Source organism: Hyaena hyaena, unplaced genomic scaffold, assembly GCF_003009895.1.
Source record: "Hyaena hyaena isolate Hyena2069 unplaced genomic scaffold, ASM300989v1 scaffold_67, whole genome shotgun sequence".
Classification (NCBI taxonomy): Eukaryota; Metazoa; Chordata; class Mammalia; order Carnivora; family Hyaenidae; genus Hyaena; species Hyaena hyaena.
Window position 1 is genome coordinate 1,875,852 of NW_024080699.1, and position 25,968 is coordinate 1,901,819.

The 25,968-nt window shown below is 46.3% G+C and overlaps 2 protein-coding genes and 1 pseudogene across 2 annotated transcripts in view; all 3 read left to right on the plus strand.

Moving 5' to 3' along the window:
• Positions 1-2,280, plus strand: part of TDP1 (tyrosyl-DNA phosphodiesterase 1) — an 89,755-nt gene extending 87,475 nt beyond the window's left edge. Inside the window, exon 17 of the mRNA XM_039232551.1 lies at positions 1,748-2,280. Coding sequence (XP_039088482.1) covers positions 1,748-1,821 — 74 coding nt within the window. The 3' untranslated portion in view covers positions 1,822-2,280. The remainder of the gene's footprint in view (positions 1-1,747) is intronic.
• A 10,725-nt stretch (positions 2,281-13,005) lies between these two features.
• On the plus strand, positions 13,006-13,942 carry LOC120232068 (annotated as a pseudogene).
• A 7,428-nt stretch (positions 13,943-21,370) lies between these two features.
• KCNK13 (potassium two pore domain channel subfamily K member 13) overlaps positions 21,371-25,968 on the plus strand; it is a 109,444-nt gene continuing 104,846 nt past the window's right edge. Inside the window, exon 1 of the mRNA XM_039232550.1 lies at positions 21,371-21,708. Coding sequence (XP_039088481.1) covers positions 21,375-21,708 — 334 coding nt within the window. The 5' untranslated portion in view covers positions 21,371-21,374. The remainder of the gene's footprint in view (positions 21,709-25,968) is intronic.

Below are 25,968 nucleotides of genomic sequence, written 5' to 3' on the forward strand. Positions count from 1 at the left end.
TTGCTAATAGCGCAGTTACCTCACTCGGTCATTGTTGGCTAACAGGGAGAGGAGTAAATGCAGTGGTCTCGAAGCTACTGGCTGACTACAGATGAGTGGGTCACAAACCCTGCACTGGTGGTGAATCTAATAGCCGCTCCTGTAGCAAGGATCCTGGGGTCCTGTGCCTTGGGGAGGAAGTAGGGCTGACGTTACCAACAGAGCAGTTGGCAGAAGAGATGGGAGAAGTGTAGCCGCAGAAGAGGTGCTCCCAGTGGAAGGGAGCAGTGCTCTGTTCAGCCCTGTGGGGAGCTGAGGGGGAGGGGTGGGAAGGGAGGGGGGGTTTCCGGCAGCGCCCTCCCAGGACTCCAGTCAAATCTCTTAGAAAGCCAGCATGTAACACAGGCCCTGGCTTACAGCTCTCTAACAAGCTGGTTTCACCAAGTGTGTGGTGTCAGGCTTTCACACCCTCTCAAGGTCAAAGACAAGAGAACAGAGCTGATAACTTGTTGAATCTTTGGCATTCTTTCCCTGCACGTGCTGCTGGGTGCATGCCTGCTCTGAGAGTATTCAGCACCGCAAACTGTGAAGAGAGCCTCGCACTGATACCAGGCCATCCTCAGAGCTACCGCATGCCTCTGCTCAGGAGGAGGGGAGAGCTTCCCCCAAGAGCGGGTTGGCAGTGCCGAGCAGCTGCTCCTGTGGATGGCTCCTTTCTACACGCTTGCTGAGTGGCTAGTTCTCTGTAAGCGCTCAGCCTTCCGGAGTGTGTATTTCATCTTAGCGGGGCGAGCACATGGGGATTTATTTTTCACCCTTGCAATGTATTTACCCCCTATGCATATATGGTTCTTTTGAATTGGTTTGATTCTAGCGGTAGTGAAGCCTGGTACAAGTGATCAGATTTTTTCAATTTCTGAAACATTGGGCAAAGGGGGAAAATTTGCGTTTATCGAGCACCTGCAACGTGTCAGGAACTTGCACAGGTGTTCTCATTTATGTTTCACAGTAACCCTGGGAGGTTGCCTGTATAGCTGATTCCCATTTCACAGATGAGGAACATGAGGCCAAAATCTCAGTGCTTTTCCTAGGGCGCAGTGAAGGATCAGGGCTGAATTTGAACATAGATCTTCAGCGTTCTTTCCGTCGTGTCCTATCAAGGTGTGTTGTCGTCTTCAACATTGATCTTTGGTCATTATACCGAGACGCTCATGCCTTGTCAATTACTGACCTAAGGAACAGAACGAAACCATTTCATGGATGTGACTTTGAGCCTCATGGTTGTATGTGACCATGACCAGATGAGAGCAGACAAGTGACCCTTGACCATGCCATCTGTTACTGTTGGGTTCTCCAGCTCTGCAAAAGAAGAAAATAACAGCTGCCCTTGTTAAGATCCTTTCTCTGCTGGACACTACATGGCTTTATGTCACTTAGCTCTCACGATAGTCCCACAGTGTAGGTACAGATAAGGACTCTGGGGCTGAGAGAGGTGAGGTGACTTGTCAGTGTGAGTGGCAAGCTGAAATGTACCCCCTGGTTTCTGCTGGCCTCTTTCCATCTTCACCTGCCCGTGTCTTAGCACAAACCTTTACCAACAGCCTTTGTCCGAGATGGGCTCTTGTCTGGTGCAGAAAAGGTTCTTAACAGTTCGTAGACTCCAGGACACAGGTGGTTTTACCCTACCCGGTAAGTGAATTTTTTTTAATCCTGTTCAAATAACTATTATACATATGTAATCTGTTTTTTCTATTCCTTCACCCTCCAGATCGGCCATGGATTTGGAATATTCCTTACACCAAAGCACCAGACACACATGGGAATATGTGGGTTCCCTCCTGAGAATCTTAAAGCGCTGTGGAATTTAGGTGTAAGATCTCAAGCCGCGAGTATTAGATGTTATTTATATTGGATATTCACCCTTTTTATCTACACCCCTACAAAAATGTAAAAGTCACTCTTACAAACATGGACGCTGGTCATACTTTTAATGGTCATTAACAGTGTCGCTAAGAAATTTTTCTTAATTCACTTTTCTAAACTTTGGAATGAAAGCTTAACTGGACAACATTAAGAAAAGGTACATAAAATCCTCCTCCAAGTGATGTCTAAGCTCACGGTGGTGCCAACTCTCCTGAATTGAAGACTGTGTGTGCCCTACTCCATCGGGAAAGGCGCTCTCGATTCAAACGCAGCCCTCAGGGGGAGGATGTGCTTGCCCGTTATTACCCAGCCCACAGCCGTGCGTCTCAGGGCTGCCGGACGTGAGGCTGCCGGTGTCTGTGGTTCGCAGAGGCCGCTGCCTCTCGTCCCACCACCCCCCCTTCCCCAGGCTCACGGGACACTTCTGCTCCCGGAGCTCTGCGGGCTGCCTCTCCCCCTGCGGGTGGGTCCCGCTGCCCCTTCCTCACCCATTCCTCACAGTGGGAGGTTGTCTCCTTCACCCCCTCACATTTCCAGAGAAGACGGCTCGCAGAACATACAAAAGCACAAGTAGTTTACTTAGAAGAAACCCTAGAAGATGACCTAATTTGGTGCCTTCTTCACAAGTGAGGAAACTGAGGCCCAGAAGGGTTCAGGCTGCTCCCCAACATCACACCACTGTCTGGGTCAAAGCTCCGAGGATCTCTGTGTACGTATGTCCCTCATACTTAGGAATCGAGTTCTCCTAAGGTGATGTAGACCTTCTTGTTTTTTTTCTACATGAGGCTGATTGCAGTTTGTCGCCACCTTCGTCTTACATCTTTGAAGAGTGTTGAATAATTTTACAAGATAATTTTTGAAGATAGCTTTTCAGACTGTTCCTCAGGGGCCTGTGATTGTCACCTTTAGGAGCCGGCAGGGTGGGCGGGGCTGCGCCGACAGAGAAGTTCAGGCAGACAGCTGTGGGCCTCCCTCGTCCTGGCAGAGCGGCTCTGCGTCACCTGTTCCATATTTTGGGAAATGTCCAGGATGTCATCTGCGATTGTATGTGTACATGTGCTCTGCTTTTTAAAGTGTGGAAAAGCCATTGAATTAGTTTAACCAGTTCATTACCCAGGTAAGACGACTAAGGCTTCAACCTTTTCTGACCATGCCTTCTACCTCCCAGAACATGCGAACCCCATGTCACGTGCGCCTGGAAGTCAGTGGGAAGGCACTGGGGCTGGCCCAGAGGGGTGCCCGGCGGTCTGTGTGTGCAGAGGAGCGGCTGGGGCGCCTGGCTGGCTCAGAGGAGCGTGGGGCTCTTGAAGTCAGGAGTTCGAGCTCCACGTTGGGTGTACGGATTACTTAAATAAAACTTAAAAGCAAAAAAAAAAATTAAAAAAAGGACTGGCAAAGGACCTGAGATTCTCGCCAGCATGGTGGTCCCTTCCTGGGTGGGGGCAGGGCAGCTCCGGGCAGGCCTCTGTCAGTGGGAGCAGAGTCCCCGTGTCACCAGGACTGGAAATCAGCCTGCTCTGCGGCAGGACTCCGCCTGGGCTGCGCAGGGCGCATTCAGCCGGTTGAGGACAGCAGGGAAGCAGCGTCCCAGCCCCCTGCCAGGGCACCCTGCGTGGAGTCCGGCACACAGGCTTGTCGCTTGTCCCCTCCACCTAACTGCAAGGCGTGTTGGGGCTCAGAGCTGGAGCAGGACTGCGGAAGTTTGAACCCCCACTCTGCCACCTGCTGTGTGACCTACGCCAGGCTGTTTAACTTCTCTGCACCTTGGTCCCCTCGGCTCTAAGATGGGGGTGGTATTGAGAGTGGGGAGTTCCTCCGTGGAGATGCTAGGTGCCTGCGCGAGAACTGTACAGGGATTTGCTACTGCAGCAGTGGTTGATTCCTTATTTTCCTCATTTTCCTGATAAGGAAATCCTTGAAAAAGGTGAAGTGTTCATGCAAGGTCACACTTCTAGAAAGTCCTCTTGCCGGTATTTGAACCCAGGTCTGGCAGCATCCATGTCCAGTTTTCTGCCGGGTGGCTCGGGCTCCCAGGTAACATGGTACCTGAGGAGATGGATGAGTGTTACCCCCCAGTGTGTTGTGGACAGATCCTCTTACAGAACCGGATGGCATGGCACCGGCAGATGAGGATGAAAGATTCTAGATGCTCATTTTCTGAACAGCCCTGGCTTAGGGGCCGTACTTAAGGCAGCATTCCTCCACACCCCGTGCAGATCCAGAAGGCCCCAGCGGAAACAGACAGGTTCCGTAGAATGGGTTGGTAGGTACATCAAGGTAGCATTAGGGGAAGTTGGTGGTCAAGGGTTATGCACTCCGGGTTTGCAGGCCCCACTGCTAACGGCAGCCTCCTGTGCCGCTTGCTCTGGTCGGCACGGGCTCGGGGAAGGCAGGCCAGCATAGGTAGGGCTGCTAACATGAGCTCTCTGGGCACGATTGATAGCATACGTGAAGATTAATGCCCCAAGAATCATCAACATGGAAACACAAGAAACAAGGAGTTCTACCCCATCTGTTCCTTTAAGTGGGACTGAACTGCCCAAAGTGCTACAAAAAAGCATCATCAAACACGCCTGTGAATGTTTGAGGAAATTGTTCCCATTATTCTTACGTTGGGGTTTAACATTATTTCTCCCTGACTCACCTCCCTCACCTCCCTAGTGGCTGCCTGTAGCTGCCTGCTGCCTTTTATCCTTTGTTTCCGCGCCTCCCCCCTCCCTTCAGATCGCATGGCAGCACTGTCTGGTGGCTGCATACCTGCTGAGGGCAAACATCCACGTCAAAATTCAACTTCCTGCTTTTTTGTGAACTAATATAGATTTATTAAGGAGTTCCTCGGGGCACCTGGGTGGCTCAGTGGAGCGTCCGACTCTTAATTGCAGCTCATCCTTTTATGAAGGTGGACATGTAGCCAAAACGTCTAAACTAGGTTTTCATTCCAGATCATGAATTTCAACAGAATATTCTGCACACAGTGAGCCTTTAAAGAGACCTAGAAATTTTTTGAGGCAAAAAAAAGTCCCTACACAGCACTTAGGAGAAGTCAGTTGGCATCTTGGCGGGGGGCTGTTACATCGGCTATAAGATTACAGCGGATGTTTCCTGAGCAATTCCAGTCTCCACTCCTGTGCTTGCCTTAGGTTTAATCTTTATGTTAAAAAACATCCATGAGGTCCCACGGGGACTGTGGAGCCCAGCTTTTTTTCCTGGGTTCTTGTGTAAAAGTTCTGTAGTTATCCTTACTAGAAGTTACTAATACATGACTTCCAACAAATACAGTTATCAGATTCAGTCGTGAAAATAAGGATCTTCTATTTGATTTTTGTCACAACTTTTTTTCCACAGAAGATTATAGAAATTTACTCTAGGAAAATGACAGAATAGTCCATGTGAAACCATTTTTGGATCATCTGGGTGTTTGATTCAAATCAGGACATTTTAGTTTCTCATAACTGAAGCAATCAGCTGTAACCCCTTCCTTGAAAATTCAAGGAAGAGAATTCCTTGAAAAGCCTTGCTTTTGACTGATGAATACCTCACGGAAAAGGTTAGGCATTCTTTATTTACATTCATAAGACATAGCAATTAATAGATGAATGATACACTAAAGTATGATGGCAAAAGTGCAGGAGCTCAAAGACTGGCAGAAATCAAACAGCCTATTAGCCTAACTATAGGATTAAACCTAAAAGTCTGTTGACAATGTGCTATACCTACGCATATGTATAGATCCCATTATAAAATTTTTGACAAGTTTTCCAGGTTCGGTAGCCTGCTTTTTTCAAGCAATATCTAGGACAAAAATGTACTACAAACAAAACTACAATTTCATGCTGATTTTTTTTTTAATTTTTATTTTTGAGAGAGGGACAGAGAGGAACACACAGAATGTGAAGCAAGCTATAGGCTCTGAGCTGTCAGCACAGAGCCCAACATAGGCCTCGAACTGATGAACCACGAGATCATGACCTGAGTGGAAACCGGGCACTCAAACAAGCAAGCCGCCCAGGCGCCCCTCTTACTGTGTTTCTAGCAGCTAGTAAGTTCTATCTTAACTGGCTTTTTTTTTTTTTTTAAGTAGGCTTTATGCCTAGCGTGGAGTCTAACATGGGGTTTGAACTCATGACCCTGAGATGAAGACCTGAGCTGAGATCAAGAGTTGGAAGCTCGATGGGCTGAGCCACCCAGGCACCCCTACTTTAAGTGGCCCTTACATACTGAGATACAAAAACCAGAGAGAGGCAGAGAAGGGGTAATGTGCAGCCATTCATTTCCAGGAGAAGGGTACCAGTGCCCATGACCAGAACACAACATGGAGGCGAGTAACCACCTCTGAGCCCAGACTTCTCTGGTCCCTGAGTAATAACATTGTTTTATGTGTATTAATGAATCAAATCTCAATAACCCAGTACTATTAACACCCCCATTTTACAGATAGGGAGACTAAGGTTATTGGTCCAAAGTCACACAGCTGGCAAGGGACAAAGCTGGGATTTGAACCCAGACAACAAGTATGATGTATATTCCCAAGCCCAGCCAAGGAGCAGGACTCATGTATATATGTAATTGTAGCTACAAAACCAGGTACACTTTCATCCACTGTTAATAGCCGTAGTGTGACAGAACCAGCCATCAGTATATAAAATCAACCAGTAAACACTGCATTAGTATGCAAGGTTGAGCCACTGAACTAAAGCAAGAACCTGACCATGGAACTGGTTCCTTTCAAGTGAGACAGAGCTTTGAGGGCTGAAAACTTTGCCATGTTTAGTACGTTCTGTTAACTTCTCTGACTGAAACCTGGTGTTTCCACGGACTAGATCTAAAAGCACAGAGCAGAAAGGACTGTCTGTGTCAGAAGGCGACAAAGGAAATGCTGGGGAGGAGGAGGGCAAGAATCCGCCCAGGAAATGAAAGGAGGGTGCCTTATGCAGTAATGAGGGTAGCTTGAACAGACATGGGGCCAAAGCAATGCAAGTCATGGTAAAGCCTGCATTCTGTACTTTACAGAGTTCCGAACAAGTCCATCTCAAAGCAGAATCCAACTGCTGCATCTCAGTTACACACTGTTCTCTTAAGCCTACCAAAGGCCCACTGAAACTGTAGTCTAACCAGCATTAATCATTCTAAGACACTGAACCCTGTTCCCTTGTAGCAAGTTTTTCAGAGCATTGCACTTGGATTTATTAAGAACTGGAAGGCCTCTGGACCAATCTTTTTTAACAGAGAAACTCAGAAGGGAAAGGCAAGAGAGAAATTGCATCCATAGGGAATTTATTACAGGTATAATCAGTCATAGGTAACTATACACATCACACTGTGAGGCAGGTGATACTACCCTCATTTGATAGTGTAAAAGAGTCAAGGTCACAGCTAGTACGTGTTCCTTTCTGGACCCAAGGACACAGATGATGCCACTGTGCATGCTCTGGTAGCTCTCTGCTCATAGGTGCTTTAGAAATTAACATGGTAGGGGTGCCTGGGTGGCTCAGTCTGCTGGGTGTCTGACTTTGGCTTATGTCATGGTCTCAGGGTTCATGAGTTCTGGCCCTGCATCAGGCTCTATGCTGACAGCTCAGAGCCTGGAGCCTGCTTTGGATTCTGTGTCTCCCTCTCTCTCTGTCCCTTACCCACTCACCCTCTCTCAAAAATGAATAAACATTAAAAATTTTAAAGAGGGGCGCCTAGGTGGCTTAGTCGGTTAAGTGTCCAACTTTCACTTAGGTCATGATCTCGCGGTTCGTCGGTTCGAGCCCCACATCGGGCTCTGTGCTGACTGCCAGCTCAGAGCCTGGAGCCTGTTTCAGTCTGTGACTCCCTCTCTCTCTGACCCTCCTCTGCTCACGCTGTCTCTCTCTCTCTCTCCTAAAAATAAATAAAACATTAAAAAAAATTTTTTTTAATTTTTAAAGAGAAATATGGTAGCTGAATGCTGATTTTGTTTTCTTCAGATAATTGACACGAAAATTTAAGAGTCTCTATTCAATAATTTATCAATATATTTATGAAAGACTGAATTTTGATGCTTTTATAGTTACAGAAGCCAGATTAATTAAGCTTAAACGATGAGACTTTAAATGAGTCTAGCAAATGCTGGAGCCAGAGGATCATGTTAACAGTCTATCTCCAAGTCTGGAATATCTGCTTTCAAGAAGTAAGCCTTCTCCACCTGGAGGCTGAGCTACCCCAGCCCCCAATGCACTCCAGAATCCCACATTACTGCCAGGTGGATATTTTTAAAAAAGAAAAGAAAATACTTCTTTCCCAATAGCTCCAGTAGAAGTCCCCTGGCACACCAGACACAAGCACTGCAGATTAGGGGGCTGCCCCTGCCGAGAAGGGTGCAGGTGTGGAGTTCTCCAAAGACAAGTGCAAGATGCCTGACGTCCACTCCCGAGCAAGGAGTATCTCCAGGTCAAGTGTTAATCCTGTGCCTGGAGAATCTTTCTCTGCTTCCTCCTCAAATAGTGTGTGCCAGTGTGCAGATTTTGTTTAAAAGCAAGGTAAGCCAAGAAGGAAATTTTTAAGTCTACGTTTCTTTTAAAGGCTGCACAAATAAATAAATCCTTATAATCTGAGTGTTCTAAAAACAGTGATTTTTTTTCACACTGTCAGTCACAACCTTTTTGTGAATCACAAAAATCAATTTAGGGAGTCATGACTTAGCAGTTTTAAATATAGAAGATAATCTGTACCACAAAGTAAGGTTATTTTTGTTTCTATATATATAAGTGCATTCAGGGCTATAATATAAAATGTGTTCCTTCCCAGGCTGCTGGTTCCACCACCCTGAGCAAAGACAGTTTTGTGGGTAACGGCTTGAGATTGACAAGCCCAAGAGGGGACTCCGCCCCAAGGCCCTGGGGACTCAGAATTGTCTGATCCCAGCTCCTCTCCCTCCACACCAGGAAACCTTAGGCAAGTCATGTGATGCCTTTGTCTTCATTTTCTCATCTATTAAGTGGGGGCTAATACCTACACTACCTGCTTCATGGGACTATTAAAAGAATCAAATGAGAAGAATGCTGGTGCAATTTTGATTGGGATTGCATTGAAGGTGTAGATTGCTTTGGGTAGTAATGACATTTTAACTATATTCTTCCAATCCATGACCATGGAATGTTTTTCCATTTTTTTGTGTCTTCAGTTTCCTTCATAAGTTTTCTATAGTTTTCATCACACAGATCTCTCATATCTTTGGTTAGGTTTATTCCTAGGTATTTTATGGTTTTTTGTGCAATCGTGCATGGGATCAGTTTCTTGATTGCTCTTTCTGTTGCTTCATTATTGGTATATAAAAATGCAACTGATTTCTGTACGTTGATTTTGTACCCTGCAACTTTGCTGAATTCATGGATCAGTTCTGGTAGGCTTCTGGTGGAGTCTGCCGGGTTGTGGAGTCTGCTGTGCTGTCAGCACAGTGCCCACTTCGGGGCCTCAGTCCCCCTCTCTCTCTGCCCCTCCCCGCTTCACACTCTGTCTTTCAAAAATAAATATTAAAGAAATAAGAGTGAGGAGAGAGGATTGGCTGCATAATAGAACTTTTGGAGCCGCAGAAATGCTTCTATCATGATTATGTCATTGGTTACATTTTACAGAACCCCTTGAATTTATACACCAAATTGGTAACTTTTCTTGTAAATTATAGCTCAGTAAAGTGGATTTTTAAAAACTCAGAGAACACACAGTTCAGATATCCATTCATTGTATATAAATTTTACATTAAAGGAAAAAAACTAAACTGTTGAATTCTGGTTAATAATACATATGGCTGAAGGATTTAAGGGAAGGTACTAATGGCTAAAGTTTAATTTGAAATGCATAGAAATAAGGTACATTCATGGATACAGTTATAAAGTATAGGAAAATGTAATCGTACAATCTAGGTCACCACTATAAAATTCTTTTACCTTTGGTGTGTGTTTGAAAATTTCATTTAAAAACGTTGGGTGGGGGAGTGCCTGAGTGGCTCAGTCAGTTAAGTGTCCAGCTCTTAATTCCAGCTCAGGATCACGGGGTCCTGTGATTGAGCCCTGAGTCAGGCCCCGTGCTGAGTGTGGTACCTGCTTAAGAATCTGTCTCTCTCCCCCCGCCAGCCCTTCTGCCCTTCTCCCCCACTTTGCTGTCTCTCTCTTTAAAACAAACAAAAAATATTGTGGGAGAAGACATAACTTCAGGTTTATGGCAGGGCCAAATAGCTCCAATTGAACCAACGCTTTCAGAAATAAACAATATAAACTCTGGGGGAAAGGGGGAGGAAATATCTTTAAAAACCAGCTACTGAAAGTGACAGAAGCGGGCAGAAACTGAAGGGGCGTCGACAATTGGAAGAAAGGCACCACACGAGGTGAGTTACCTAGTTTTGTTTTTATTTATTTCCTTAACCACTTTGGGCCCGAGGTCAGGTCTGTCTGCACCATGCACAGCATGGAAACGTCCAGTGGAAACCTATAGTCTCGCTGCCCAAAGACCCAGAGTACAGAGCTCAGAGCAGCCGTAGCCTCTGAGCATGAAGAGGGAAACCACAGAAAAGAGCCGGAGACTGGGGTCCCAAGTTCTGTGTATCTGGCTGACCACTGAACTGTTCATGCTCAGCCAAGACTAAAATAATTGAACCAAAACTTGAGCTATTTCCCATGGTAGGGGGGACATTTTGCAGCGGAGTTCAGCCAAGTGAACTGCCTATGTAAAACTAATTCTTTTCAGAGGAACATATCAGAATCCAGAGTTTCTACAGCACAGCATAAATTATATATCAGTTAAAATTCTTAGCATCTGATCCAGATTACTCAATACATCAATAAAAAGACATGGCTCATTCTCAGAAGACAGGCAAATGAGACCAACCCCAGGAATTCTAGTCAAAGATTTTTAAAAGACCTAATAAAACTGTGCTCAGGAGTGTAAAACAAACAAAAAACATAATGAAAAGCTAGCAAATCACAGCAGAGTGATCATTTTTAAAGAATTGAATGGAAGCCTCAGAACTGAAGACTATAGTATCTGTACTGGAGGGAAGCAGTCCCCTCGTGTGCTCTCCCATAACTGCCACACTCAGAACGCATCTGCTCACCAGATGTGTGGAGGTCTCTCCCGTGCCAGGCGATTCTGAGATACCAGCCAGGTGTCCTCCGGTTTAAATTCTGACGCGCTCTACTAGAGATACCGTTAGATCGCACAGGTAAAGGGCCCAGTCCCACAAGACTGCCCGCCCCCCTTCCAACGCCAAGTGCAAGTCCAGGTTGTCAGCTGTGCTTCTGACTCATCTGTTCTAAACCCGAGATTCCCATTACTCTTCCTCAGGTTTAATGTGTTTGTTAGAGCAGCTCACAGGGCTCAAGGGAACACTTCCTGCAAGTTTGTTAAAGGAATGATAAAGGACACAGGTGAACAACCAGGTGAAGGGTATATAGGGTGAAGTCTAGCAGGGTCCTGCATTTTGGGTGCATCACCCTCCCTGTGTGGATGTGTTCACCAACCTGAAAGTTCCTCAAACCCTGGACTATGGGGATTTTATGGAGGCTGCCTCACAGAGGCGCGATCAGGCATAAATTCCATTTCCTGTCCCCCTCTGTAGAATTGGGGCGGTACTGAAAGTTCCAAGTTTCTAATCATGGTTTGGTCTTTTCGGGTGACCAGCCCCAGTCCAGGAACCCACCCAGAGTCACCCCATTAGAAGAGAAGATGTTCCTAGTGCTGTTACCACTTAGGAATTGACAAGGGTTTCAGAAACTGGGGGCATGAACCAATCTGTATATTTTCTATTCTCTCACAACCTGAAATTAAAAGCTTCAGTAGATGGGTTTAATCACAGAATGGAGATGACAGAGGAGTCAGGGAACTTGAAGACAGGTAAAAATTATCCAATCTGAAGAACAACAACAAAAAAAGCCCTGAAAAAATGGGGGTAGGGTGGGAATTAGGGATTTGTGGGATAATATCTAAAGGTTTAACTTCAATGGGACCGGAATCCTAGGAGGTGAGGAAGTATGGGGCGGAGAAGCTATTTAAAGAAATAATAGCTAAAAATTTGGTGAGACATAAATTTACAGATCCAAGAAGTTCAGTGAATAAGCAACAGGGTAACACAAAGAAAACCCCACTGGGTGCCTAGTGAAAACCAAAGACAAAATTTTGAAAGCAGCCAACAGGAACAGCGATCTGAATGACTGCTGAACTCTGCTCGGAAACACAAGGCCAGAAGACACCACAAAATGTTTCCATATATCTTATTTAGTGAAAAGATCCTTTGAGAATGAAGACAGGGGGCACCTGGGTGGCTCAGTCAGTTAAGTGTCTGAATTTGGCTCAGGTCAGGATCTCACAGTCTGTGGGTTCAAGCCCCACATCGGGCTCTGTGCTGACAGCTCAGAGCCTGGATCCTGCTTCAGATTCTGTGCCTCCCTATTTCTCTCTGCCCCTCCCCAGCTAGCTCTCTGTCTCTGTCTCTCAAACTAAAGACATTAAAAAAATTAAAAAAAAAAAAAAGAATGAAGACAAAACCACATTATCAGAAGAAAGAAAACTAAGAATTAGCAGATCTGCCCTGCAAGAAATGCTACAGGTCATTCTTCAGGCTGAAGGAAGAACATACCACAGAGAAGCTCAAATAATCAGGAGGGAAGAAAAGTCATTAGAAAGAGCAAATATTGAGGCACTTCAGTGGCTCAGTTGGTTAAGCATCCAACTTCGGCTCAGAGCATGATCTCACAGTTTTTGAGTTTGAACCCTGCGTCCCAAGGGCTCTGTGCTGACAGCTCAGAGCCTGGAGCCTGCTTCAGATTCTGTCAAACATGAAAACATTAAAAAAAAAAAACTTTTTAAAAAAGAGCAATTATCTGCACAAATATAAAAGACTTTTTTCTCTCTCTAAGAGCTCTGTATTGCAGAGGCAGGCCAGGCCCCACACTGGGGGGGTCCGTGCGCGGGGGAGCTGGCTGTGCATCCCCTGTTTTCTCCCCTATGCGGGCTGCAGCTCTGGCCTTGTGGGACCACCGTTCCCGCTTTGGAAGAGGCTCCAACCGCTCCTGCTGCACTTGCCAGAGAACAGGAAGCTTCTTTAAATCAATGGTGATTGCAGAAACCGAGGGTCACTCCATTGCAGATAGCACTTGGAAGCTTCAGAAAGATCTAGAAGAAGTGAAGGCACTTCTGGAAAAAGCCACTAGAAAGAGTATGTGATACTCTTAGAACTGAAAGATCCAAGATTGAGAAAGAAATCAAGAATATGATGCAGCCGGAATCACAGAGAAAAGCAGAACTTCCTGACAATGAAAAGCCAGCTGCTGTGCTTGCTCCCATTACAACGGGAGGTACAGTGAAAATCGGCAGTTACGGATGGGATGGGTCAGACGAGGTGATGTAGATTTTCACAAATATAACCGGAGTTCATGAACTACTGAGAATGTGCAGGTGCGTTTCACAGAGAAGTCATTTGATCTTTTGGTAAAGATTCTAAATGAGGGGTGCTTGGGTGGCTCAGTCTGTTAAAGCGTCTGACTTTGGCTCAGGTCAAGATCTCACGGTTTGTGGGTTCGGGCCCCGCATCGGGCTCTGTGCTGACAGCTCAGAGCCTGGAGACTGTTTCAGATTCTGTATCTCCCTCTCTCTCTGACCCTCCCCTACTCACGCTGTCTCTGTCTCTGTCTGTCTCTCTCTCTCAGAAATAAATTAAAATAAATAAAGTTTAACACCAACTTAAAAAAAAAAAAATCTAACTGGAAAGACTTACTCCATGACTGTGAATAAGCTCTTGAAACCCATCTCTGTGGAAGGCGTTTCAAAAAAGTCAAGATGGATACAGTTGTCACTTTATGTAGAAAGAAAGCACAAAGCATGCAGTGGGACTACGTGACTCGGGCTGAGAAAGAACACAGAGAAAGAAAAGCCCTCCTCTGCCACTGAAACAGATCCTAGTGAGGGGCTGATGAATGTTCTAAAGAAAATGTATGAAGACGGAGATGATGACAGGAAGCAAACCATTAATAAAGCCTGGGTAGAATCAAGAGAGAAGTACACCAAAGGAGACGCTGAATTTTGAGCCTTTAAAGTCATCTTGGGAACTGTGATGTGGAAATATTGAGGTTTCCAATGGTGGGCTGCACAGATAGATTTAACTTACACAACCTTCTACTAAGTAAAGGCAATGAATTCTCCCACTTCCTACTGGAGGATTTATTTAAATAAAATATGCTTATTAAACACTTCCTCCAAAGATGGTTTCCTTGGTAATCTGGGCATTTTGTTCAAGAATAATATTGCATTCTTGGTGAGAAATGTAAAAACAGCAAGTCTTGTCTAATGATAAAGCCACATTATGTGTATTTTTTGTTGAGCCAAGAGGTAGAAAACAGAAGTTATTGTTTGCCTTTAAGTTCCTGACATCGATTTCAACCAATGTGAGAATGAATAAAAATATCTGAATTTTTACATAAAAATGTATATTGCTATTTAAACAATACAAAGTTGTATTGTGGGGTTTTAGCATATGGATATGTGATTTGAATAACAACCACAGTAAATGTCAGGAAGAGGGTGGGAAATGAACCTGTACAGTTGCAAGGTATCTTACACTAAGTCCTACAATAGTAACTCTTAGAGGGCTATGAAAAGCTAATCCCTCGACTAAACACTTGCCAGGAGAGACAGCTAAAAAGTCAGTAGATAAAATGGAATTCTAAGAAATACTCAGTTAATCCAAAAGAAGCTGGGAAAGGAGGATCAAAACCAGTGGGGACAAACAAATATTAAAATGGTAGACTTGAATCCAGTCCCATAAATCCCTACATTAAATATAAATGGTCTCAACCTATGTTGTCCAAGATGATAGCCACTAGCTGCTTGTAATATTTCAAATTAAATTATTAACATTAAAAATGTAGTTCTTCATGCTAGGAATTTACCCAAGGGATACAGAAATGCTGAGGCATAGGAGCACATGTACCCCAATGTTCATAGCAGCACTCTCCACAATAGCTAAAACATGGAAAGAGCCTAAGTGTCCATCAACAGATGAATGGATCAAGAAGATGGTAATGAGAAACAATGAAATCTGGCCATGTGTAGCAACATGGATGGACCTCGAGGGTGTTATGCTGAGCGAAATAAGTCAGGCAGAGAAGGACAAATATCATATGTTTGCATGTATAGGAGGATTAGGAGGAACTTAACTGAGGAACAAGGGGGAGAAGAAGGGCGGAAACGGTGGGGGTAAGGGAGAGAGGCAAACCATGAGAGACTCTTGAATGCTGACAAAAACTGAGGACTGATGGATGTGGGGGGGAGGGGGGGATGGGCATGGAGGAGGACACTTGTGGGGATGAGCACTGAGTGTTATGTGGAAACTAATTTGACAATAAACTATTTGTTAAAAAAAAAAAATGTAGTTCTTCAGTGGCACTCAAATGCTCAATAGTCACCGACATATTAGACTACTGTATTGAACCAAATACTTACAAAATATTTCCATCATTACAGAAATTCTGTTCAACAGTGTTGATCTAATCAATCCAGTTAAAAAGTGCAGATTGTCAGACCTGACCAAAAATAATACTGGACCGATCAAACCAAACTTCAACTATATGCTGTTCACAACGAATCCACTTTAAATACATAAAGATGCAGGCTAAAAGGAAAAGATACCATACAAACGCTAAGTACAAAAAGCCTGTGGTGACTAGATTAATATCAGATAAACTTAAATATTAAGGGTATTACCAGAGATAGAGACATTTCATAAAAATAAAAGGGTTACTCCATTGGTAAGATGTAATAATCATAAATGCTTGTACTTAACAGAGTTTCAAAGTACATAAAACAAAAATGTACATAATTAAAGGGAGAAATAGACAATTCCACAGTCATGGGCTGGTGATTTTAATACTCTTCTCTCACCAATCAATAGAATAACTAGAACAAACATTAGTAAAAAGACTGAAGATCTGAAAAACCCTGTCCTACCTTGACCTAACTGACATTTATAGAGTCAACACTATACCCAAAAACTGCAGAATACATATTCTTTAAGTGCATATGGTATATTCACTAAGTTAGATCATATACTGGATCATAAAACAAATCTTACTAAGTTTAGAAAGATTGAAACATGTTGAATATGATTCTCTGACCACAGTGAAAATATTAGAAATAAATGATTTGTCTTTAAAAAAAAAAAAATCCAGACATTTGAAAATTAGGCAACACATTTCTAAATAACTCATGGCTCAAAGAAGAAAAATTAGAAAATATTTTGAACAGATTTATATGAAAATACAACATACCAAAATTTTTAGGGTGCAACTAGCACAGGGCTAACAGGGAAATATAACTTTAAAAATGCTAACATTACAAAAGAGGAAAGATCTAAAATCAGTGACTTAAGTGTCTACCAGATGAAGCTAGGAAAAAGCAGCAAAGTGAACCCAGAACAAGCAGAAGAGTGAAAATAAGAGTAGGAACCCCAAGTGGAAATCACCCCAGAAACGCAAGCTTGACTTAACATTAGAAAAGCAATTAATGAAATTCAACACATTAACAGGATAAAGAAGACTGTAAGATCAATTGCAAAAGATGCAGAAAAACATTTGACAAAATTCAGCACTCCTTTATGATTTTAGAAAACTAGAAATGAAAGGAAACTTTAACCTGATAAAAAGTATCTATGAAAAAACCCACAGTTAACATTCTATTTATCTGGAAAACTGAAGGCTTTCCCTTAAGATCATGAATAAGATAAGGATCTCTCCTTCTACCTCTCCTCTTCCCCCATTATACTGAGGTGCTAACCATTGAAGTAAGACAAGAAAAATAAATCTCAGGAAAAAACAAAACTCTATTTCAAATGGCATGATTAAATGGAAAACCCTAAAGGAATTGACTACTACACATGAATTTACTAAGGTTGCAGGAATCAAGTTAATGTGCATAAAATGTTTATATACTACAGCAGACAGCTGGAAAATGAAATCTTGATATTTACAATAGCATGAAAACACCTAAAATACTTTACAATGAATTTACAAAAGATGTGCAAACTTCTACATGAAAACTTACCAGAAAGACTAAAATAAATAGAGGAACAGACCTCATTTGTTAATAAAAGGACAGTACTCCCCAGAATAGTTTCAACACAATTCTCATGAAGATTCCACAAGGCTTTTTCTGATGAAATTAAGAAGCTGATTTTAGGGGTGCCTGGGTGGCTCAGTCAGTTAAGTTTCTGACCTCGGCTCAGGTCATGATTTCATGGTTTGTGGGTTTGAGCTCTGTACTGTCATCTCAGAGCCTGGAGCCTGCTTCAGATTCTGTTCTCCCTCTCTCTCTGCCCCTCCCCCACTCATGCTCTGTCTCTGTCTCTCTCTCTCTCTCAAAAATAAATAAACGTTAAAAAATTTTTTTTAAAAAGCTGATTCTAGAATTTTTACAAAAATGTAGAGGTCTTATAATTTCCAATGGAAATCTTGATAAAGAACACAGTTGGAGGGTTCCCAAATACTGTAGTATTAGCATAAAGATGGACAAATAATTAACAAGATGCAGATTCCTGAAATAAATTCACTCTTGCTTTTTTCAGCAAATGGCACTGGAATAACTAGATATCCATATAGATAGAATGAACTTCAACTCTTACCTCACACAATATAGAGACAAAGTTAATGGATCATAATCTGATTATAAAAACTAAAACTAAAACATTTCGTGGGGGGGGGGGAGGAACCATGAAACCTATACACCTTTGAGGGAAGTAATTTCTTAATATAAAAAGAGGACCAAACATAAATGATTGATAAATTGGATTTCATCAAAATTAAAAACATAGCATCAGAAAACATCATTAAGGAAATAAATAGGCAAGCCAGGGACTGATAGAAAATATTTGCAAGACAGGTATCTGAGGGGCGCCTGGGTGGCTCAGTCGGTTGAGCATCCGACTCTTGATCTCTGCCCAGGTCTTAATATTAGGGTTGTGACTTCAAGCCCCATGTTGTGCTCCACATTGGGTGTGAAGCTCCTTAAAAAAAAAAAAAGAAGGTATCTGAGAAAGGACTGATCTCCTACATAGGAATAAAGAATCCTTACACCTCAATAATAAAAAGGAGAAATCAATTTTTAAACAGAGTCAACAGATAACTTAGAATATTTCAAAAAATAATTTCAACATTAATATTCAACAGATAATTTACAAAGGCAGATACACAAATGGCCATAAGCACATTAAGAGAGCAGACAAATGCAAATTACACCACAATGAGATAGCACTACACACACACCAGTATGTTTAAAATCACAATGGGGGCGCCTGGGTGGCTTAGTCGGTTGAGCGTCCGACTTTCGCTTAGGTCATGATCTCGCGGTTCGTGGGTTCGAGCCCCGCGTCGGGCTCTGTGCTGACTGCCAGCTCAGAGCCTGGAGCCTATTTCAGAGTCTGTGTCTCCCTCTCTCTCTGACCCTCCCCTGCTCACGCTGTCTCTCTCTCTCTCTCTCTCCTAGAAATAAATAAAAATATAAAAAAAAATAAAATCACAATGACTGATACTGCCAAATGTTTGCAGGGATATGGAACTAGTGTGCATTGTTGGTTGGTACAGCTACTTTTAAAAAATGTTAAGCAGTGTCATATAAAATGAAATACACACCTCCCCTCTGACCCAGAAGTCCCACTCCTAGGTATTTACCTAAGAGACAGGAAAACAGAGCCACAAAAATGTGCAAAAGAAGGTTAACAACCTTAGGATAGCCAAAAAATTCTAATATCTCTGGTTTCTATCAATAGGAGGATGAATATTCAAACAAAAAATTAGCAAGAAAAAGGAATAAATGACCAAGACATGTATCTGGATAGATCTAAAAAAATAATAATGCTTTACACAAAAGTATGGAAAGGTAGGATTCCATTTATATGAAGATCTAGAACAGGCAAAAGTTAAGTTCCATGAAGGCAAAACCAGTCGGTGGTAGGAAAAACAAACCAAAAAACCAGTGATTTCTTCTGGAGAAATGTGGGTGGGGACTTGCTGAGAAAGAGCATATGGGAAACACTGACCTGTTGGTGATGCTTGGTTGATGTGTTGGATGGGTAGCTGTTTAATTTGTACAGATGTATGCATTTGTCATAACTCGCCTAATGGTACACTTAAGATCTGCGCATTTCACTGTTTTACCCCAAGAGAAAACAGTATCTGTAAATACTGAACTCCTTAATGATATGTAGGGAAAGGTACTGGGTTGAGCAGATGTAATGATGTCTACAACTTTGAAATGCATCCGAACAAGGTGGGTTGAGGGCTAGAAAGAGGAAAGGGTAGGGGCGCCTGGGTGGCTCAGTCGTTAAGCGTCCGACTTCGCTCAGGTCATGGTCTCACGGCTCGTGGGTTCGAGCCCCACATCGGGCTCTGTGCTGACTGCCAGCTCAGAACCTGGAGCCTGCTTCAGATTCTGTATCTCCCTCTCTCTCTCTCTCTCTCTGACCCTCCCTTGTTCACGCTGTCTCTCTCTCTCTCAGAAACAAATAAAACATTAAAAATTTTTAAAAAGAAAAAAAAAAGAAAGGAATGGGTAGATAAAAGATAAGTATAGTAAAATGTTCATTGTAGAATCTAGGTGGGGAGTATATAAAACTCCTTTCAACTTTATGTTTGAAATTTTCCATAATAAAATGGGGAGGGGAGTAATTGCCAGACTTTACCTTGGTTGCATGCACGTCTCTATACGCACATATCACCTAAAGCTCTTGCCCCCAATAAGTTAAATAAAACAAGGGCATTGAGGAGGAGATAACGGAGCTGAGGGGTTGGCAGATGTATTGGAATCCGGAGCTCTGTGTTTCTTAATTCTCTGCTCCTGGCGAGTGTAAGTGGGTGGTGGGCGGGCTCTGAGCTTGGGACTACTCTCTCGGGAGGCAGGGAACTTCTACTTAGTTCGAAGATGCCCACGCGTCCATTCCTCTCTGTATCCATATTCACTCCTACATGCCAGGGGCTGGTGTTTCCGGAGGGGCAGTGTGTGGCTGAGTACACAGGTGGGGGCGAGACGTGTCTGGAGGAGACGGAGCGCCCCCTTCTGGCCCAAGAGGGGCCCACTCAAGCCGGCAAAGCACCCAACGTGCGTCTTCAGCACCCACTCCGGGGATCCGCGCGCCCGGGTGGGAGCGCTGCAGCCCCCGGGTGGGCCCGCCGAGAGCCCGCATCTGCGGGCGGAGACCGGCGAAGGGAGAGGCCGGGCGCGGCCAGGAGGCGGAGGACGGGGTGGAGACGTTGGCGCCCGCGGCCGCGTGGCTCCACCTGTTGCAGCGTCGGAGCGAGCCAGCCAGGCCGGGCAGTGCGCGGCGTAGACCTCAGCTCCCAGCGCGGTTCTGCGAAGCACCGCCGCGGCGAGGAGGGGCCGGTCTCGACAGCGCGGCGCGGAGGGCGCTCTCCCCGGGAGGTGAGAGTCGAGCGCGGAGGCTGCGCCGGCGTCCCCTGAGAGACGAGGTCTCGGGGAGGGAGCCCCTGGCGGGTTTGCTGGCGAGCCTGGCCGCCGTGGTGCACGGGGGGGAGCGCTCTGCGCCGCGCGCCCGCGGCACAGAATCTCTGGAGCTCACCGAGGAGGCCAAGCCCGGAGGGAGGGGATGGAACTCTCCAGCCCCCGGTCCTCGGCCCCCTCTCCGGAAGCTGGGACCGGCTAGGGACGCGCGCTTCGCACCCGCGGAGCGGACACGTGGGATCGGAAGAAGCCCCCGCGCTGGACCGAGGCCAAGGGCGCTCTGGCCTGGGGAGGGAGAGGGAGGCTGCCCGGGGCGGGGGGGGGGGTGATGCCCCAACCTTCCCTCGTCCCCTCACTCCAACCTCCCTTTCTGGTCTCCTCCTCCAGGCCGTCCGCCCCCCGGATGCGCAGCGTGGGGGCCGGGCGGGAGGGTAGGAACCCGTGGACGTCGCTCCGCGGGTGCGCCCGCCGGGGACCTGCTCCGGGTGGGTAACCCCCGAGGCCTGAGGCTCCGCGCGGCGCAGCGACTGGCACGCAGCACCACGAATCCGTCTGGGGAGGCACCACCCGCGCCCGCACTCGGTCACCCCGCGTCCTGGCCGTCGGCGGCTTGAGAGGTTGGAGCTACGGAGACCGCCGGCCCCGAGACCCTCGCTTCGGGGCGAATTCAAGTCCGCCCGGGTCTGCGCTGAGGAGCCGAGCTGGGAGGCCGTCGGGGTGGACACGGGGCCCTCGGACCTTGAGCGTTCAGGAGAACTCCAAGGCGGTTGGCGACGGCGACGCAAAAGCGGATTTGAAACCGGGAGTCGAGGCGGACGAGGGGCGCGGGCGCAGCAGGAGCGGCCGCCCGGGGGGCCGCGCGGCCCGGGGGCGGGGGGTGGCCCAGCGGTCATGGGCGAGCCGGCCGTCGGGGGTCCGGCGGCGGGCTGAGCCGCGTGCTCCCGGGGGCCCCGGGCGAGAGTCGGCCCGCGGCCACGGCCGCCCGGCGCGGGGCCGCCCCCGGGGGCCCGGCCATGGCGGGCCGGGGCTGCGGCTGCGGCCCGGGCCACCTGAACGAGGACAACGCGCGCTTCCTGCTGCTCGCCGCGCTCATCGTGCTCTACTTGCTGGGCGGCGCCGCCGTGTTCTCGGCGCTGGAGCTGGCGCACGAGCGGCAGGCCAAGCAGCGCTGGGAGGGGCGCCTGGCCAACTTCAGCCGCCGCCACAACCTCAGCCGCGACGAGCTGCGCGGCTTCCTCCGCCACTACGAGGAGGCCGCCGAGGCCGGCATCCGCGTGGACAGCGCCCGGCCGCGCTGGGACTTCACCGGCGCCTTCTACTTCGTGGGCACCGTGGTGTCCACCATAGGTAAGTGGGCGCCGCGGGGGGGTACGGGGAGGGGTGGGGGAGGGGCGGGGAGGGGTGGGGGAGGGGCGGCTGTTCCCGGGCTCCGCCGCACAGATGTGAGCTGTTGCCTCATCCACAGGTGGCATCGCCTCCCTGCTTTTCTAAACGTGCTCCTGGCAGCACCTGCACGCGCGTCACCTGGGAGATGGGTAGACATGCGGTCTCGGCCCCTCCCCAGACCTCCCGAGTCAGGGCCTGCTTGTTAGCACAGTTCGCAGAGGGGGTGGGGGGTGTAAATGGTTCTTCGAAGGCTGTGGAGGATTTTCGGTCTAGAAGGAGGCAGAGCTTGGGTTCGTGCGACTTTAGCGGGAAGGCTTACAAATCGGAACAGGAACCTGGCAGCCTTTGCCGCCTTACTGCTCCGCGGGAGGCAGTGGGTAGAGGGGGAGGCACGAAATTAAAAAGACTGCCCATGACTTCAAACTTACAGAGAGAAAAATTGGACTGAATACCAGATTGGAAGGAGGGAGGCCAAAGGGCTAGTGGGGACGGAAACTGTTTCCTACGGAGAAGAGAGGGGGCGGGATGACGTTTGGGTTGAACCAGTTAGTGTTGGGTATGGTTTGGGGACCAAGGTGTTTTGCACTCTACAGGAGAAGAGAATTGCGTTCCGGGGTGCCCCGTGAGCTACCTGATCTATATGGAGCTGTGGAAGGAAGGTTAGGAAGGTCTGCTGGCTAAGGGCATGAAGGGGGACCTTTACTGCCAAACTAAGGAGCTAGAACTTATCTGGAGGCAATTGGGAGCCACTGAGAGTTTTTGAGCAAGAGTGTAGCATGGCTGTGGTCAGTTACACCTTTATTCTTAGCAGAAGGAAAGCGCTGGGAGTCTTTGTACCACACCTCGGAAGACTGTTCACCTTTGAAGCATAATCAAGGGAGAAGGGGGTTGGGGAAGATGCTATAGAGATCCCGAGGAGACCAGGGAGCCGGAGGGGATCCGGGCTTTGAAAAATGACCCAGAAAGGTAGTGGCTGCCAGAGCCCAGGAACGGCAGCCGGTACACAGGGTGCATCGAGTGCTCTGTAGCTCCGGCCCCTGCGCTGGGGAGGAGAGCTTGTCAGTGAGGCAGGGTGACGAGGCAAACTTGCTTGAAGCTCCCACGCATGGTTGTCTCAGGTTGACGTTCTCCCAAGAGCAGGAGCACAAAGTATAATAGAGATCAGCCTCAGCCCTGATTAGTCCAGAAAGATTTCCCAAGGTTAGCCTAGAAGCCCAGGGTTTCAGCTGGGGAGGAGGAGGCAGGGCGGAGAGGATTAGAGATTGGCAGCGTTAGGGACACACGGGCTCTATCTGAAGCACTTGGGCTGCACTGTCCCGCTCACAACCCCCACCCCCTTCCACACCAGGCCCCTGCCCATCAGCGGGCCGTGATGACGCCACAATTAACAGGGTAGCAAAAAAACTCTTGCAGCGTTCTCTATGATGATTAGAACATGAGCCCCCGATGGGGAGAGAGTGAGTGATAGCCATCACAGCTCTCTGTCCCAGCCCGCAATCTCTGCTGGGCTATCTTTGCAGAATTCCCCAAATCCCGCACTGTGTCAGCTCCTTTGTCTCTGAAGATGGTTCCAGAATTTCTGCATCGAGAGGACTTGGGGTGAACAAGCTGATTGAGAAGTGTTGGTGTGGGGCTGACCTTGACTCTGTGTCTGCATAGCTAGTACAGTGTTTTTATTCAGACTGATTATTCCTTTGGGGGTGGTCTGGGTGAGAGATCGGGGAACTAAATCCACCCCACACATCACAAGCCACCCCGTGGACATGGAGATAAGAAGGAGCAACTTGTATGTATAAACCGGTGAACGTTGGTGCCTTTGGAACTGAGAATGTCGCAGACAGGTGGGGGGGGAGGGTACACACGCAGGCTTTTGAGGTTCAGTGTCATAATGTCGCCTGTTGGAGCAGAAGGAAAACTGGATTACGAGTCTGGAATTTGAGCTATGGGCCCTGCTTCTGTAGCTTGGGCAAGTTTCTTAACCATTCTGAGCCCCGCCCTTTTCCCCTGAGACTCTACAAAGTGGCCGCATTGGCACTGGTGGCACATGTTGGTCATTGAGCACATATTAGTCCCGCCTGCCAATCCCTCTCCCTAAGCCCGACCCTCTTGCAGGCTAAAGGGTGAACGAGCTCATGTAAGCGAATGTTCTTTACAAAGTACGGGCTTATTTTTACTTTCTCAATCCTCACATTTCCTTTTAAATTGTTTCATTAATTGCTGTTGTAATTACGGCACCTGCTACCCTTCGTTAGGGTACATATTAGGCACATACTGTGACTATTATGTAAATGTGTGACACCACTAATTACTGCATCACTTACACTTAATTTTGAGCGACACAACTCCATGAAGTAGGTATGAGTATCTTCATTTTACAGACAAGGAAGCTTCACATTCTTTGTAACAAAGTATAAAGAAGAAAAAAGTGAAACCATCGGCAATGACATCACCTCAAGTTAATCATTGTTAACATTTTGGTGTGTTTCTTGCTATTCTTTCTTCTGATGCATACGCATAGGTACATAGATATTTTTTTAAATTGGGATCATATTCAGTAAATCTTTTATCTTGTATTTTAAGTGTAACATTACATGCTGTGGGGTTTTTTTTGGTTTTTTGTTTTTTTGTCTAAAATAGTTCCACCATGCTTTATTCTGCAGAGACTTTGAAGTATTGGCAAGAAAGCATATGGTGAAAGAATTTTTAAAATGTAAATAAAACTTCAGAACCAGGGTAAAGAACAGAAATATGGAAAGCAAATGGATCTAGGAAGTTGCTAGAGAGGAGCTTTGTTTTTGTTTAGATTCCTTACAGAAGCAGACACTGAGTGTCTGTCAAGTGTTTGTCAACAGATGAATGGATAAACACAATGCAGTAGGTACATACAATGGAATGCTAGTCAGCCACGAAAAGGAATGGAATTTTGATGTATGCTACAACACGGATGGACCTTGAGAACATTATACTTAGTGAAATAAATCGGACACAGAAGGACACATAGTCTATAATTTCACTCATGGGGCGCCTGGGTGGCTCAGTCAGTTGAGCGTCCGACTTCGGCTCGGGTCATGGATCTCACGGTTCGTGGGTTCAAGCCCCACATCGGGCTCTGTGCTGACAGCTAGCTCAGAGCCTGGAGCCTGCTTCAGATTCTGTATCTCCCTCTCTGTCTGACCCTTCCCTTCTCATGCTGTCTCTCTCTCTCTCTCTCGGAAATAAACATTAAAAAAATAAAAAACAATAATTTCACTCATATGAGGTACCTAGAGTAGGGAAATTCTGTAGGAATAGAAGGTAGAAGAGAAGTTACCAGAGGCTGAGGAAAGAAGAGAAGTGTTGTTTTATGGATAGGGCCTTTCTGTTGGGGAGCATATGAAAGTTTTGAGTGTGGATAGTGGCTAAACAACAGAGTGAATGTATTTAATGCCATTGGATTATACACTTGAATTGCTACAATGGTAACTATTATGTATGTTTTACCACAAAAATTAAAAAGAGCAGAATAGGGGTGCCTGGGTGGCTCAGTCTGTTGAGTGTCCAACTTCATCTCAGGCCTTGATCTCACAGCTCATGAGTTCAAGCCCCGTGTCGGGCTCTGTGCCGACAGTTCAGAGCCTGGAGCCTGCTTCCCATTCTGTGTCTCCCTCTCTCTCTGCCCCTCCCCTGGTCACTCTCTCAAAAGTAAATAAACACTAAGAACAACTAAAAAGCAGAACATTAAAACACAACTCGAGGATGTTGATTCTGAAAGATGCTGGTAATCAGATTGAAACAAGAATGAATCGGAAGTACTCAGAGAAGTAGGGTGACCATGTATCCCGAACATAATCTTCTATAAATATCTTTTCTCTCAAATAGGCTTTTGTTAGGAGTTTGTTTCTCTATTTGCTGAGTATTTATAACTCAGCTTCTCTCCAAAAAGGACTTGAGGTCATTTGCATATGATATGGTCGGGGTAGGCTTAGGTTTTAGGCTATCCCCAAATCTCAGTAGCTTAACTCATCAAAAGTTTACTTCTTACTCTCTCACTGGGCTCCCTGGGATGTGGCGATGTGGTGACTTGCCAGAGTGGTCCTTTGTTGGCGCCGTGTTCAAGTTTCTTTTGTGTTGTGTCTCCTCTTCATCAGCTCATGCTTCCAGGACTGCCCAGGAAGGGGAAGGAAGGGCTGAAGTGTAGAGGACCACCATTTCAGTGGCCACCACCTAGAAGTGACCCAAGTC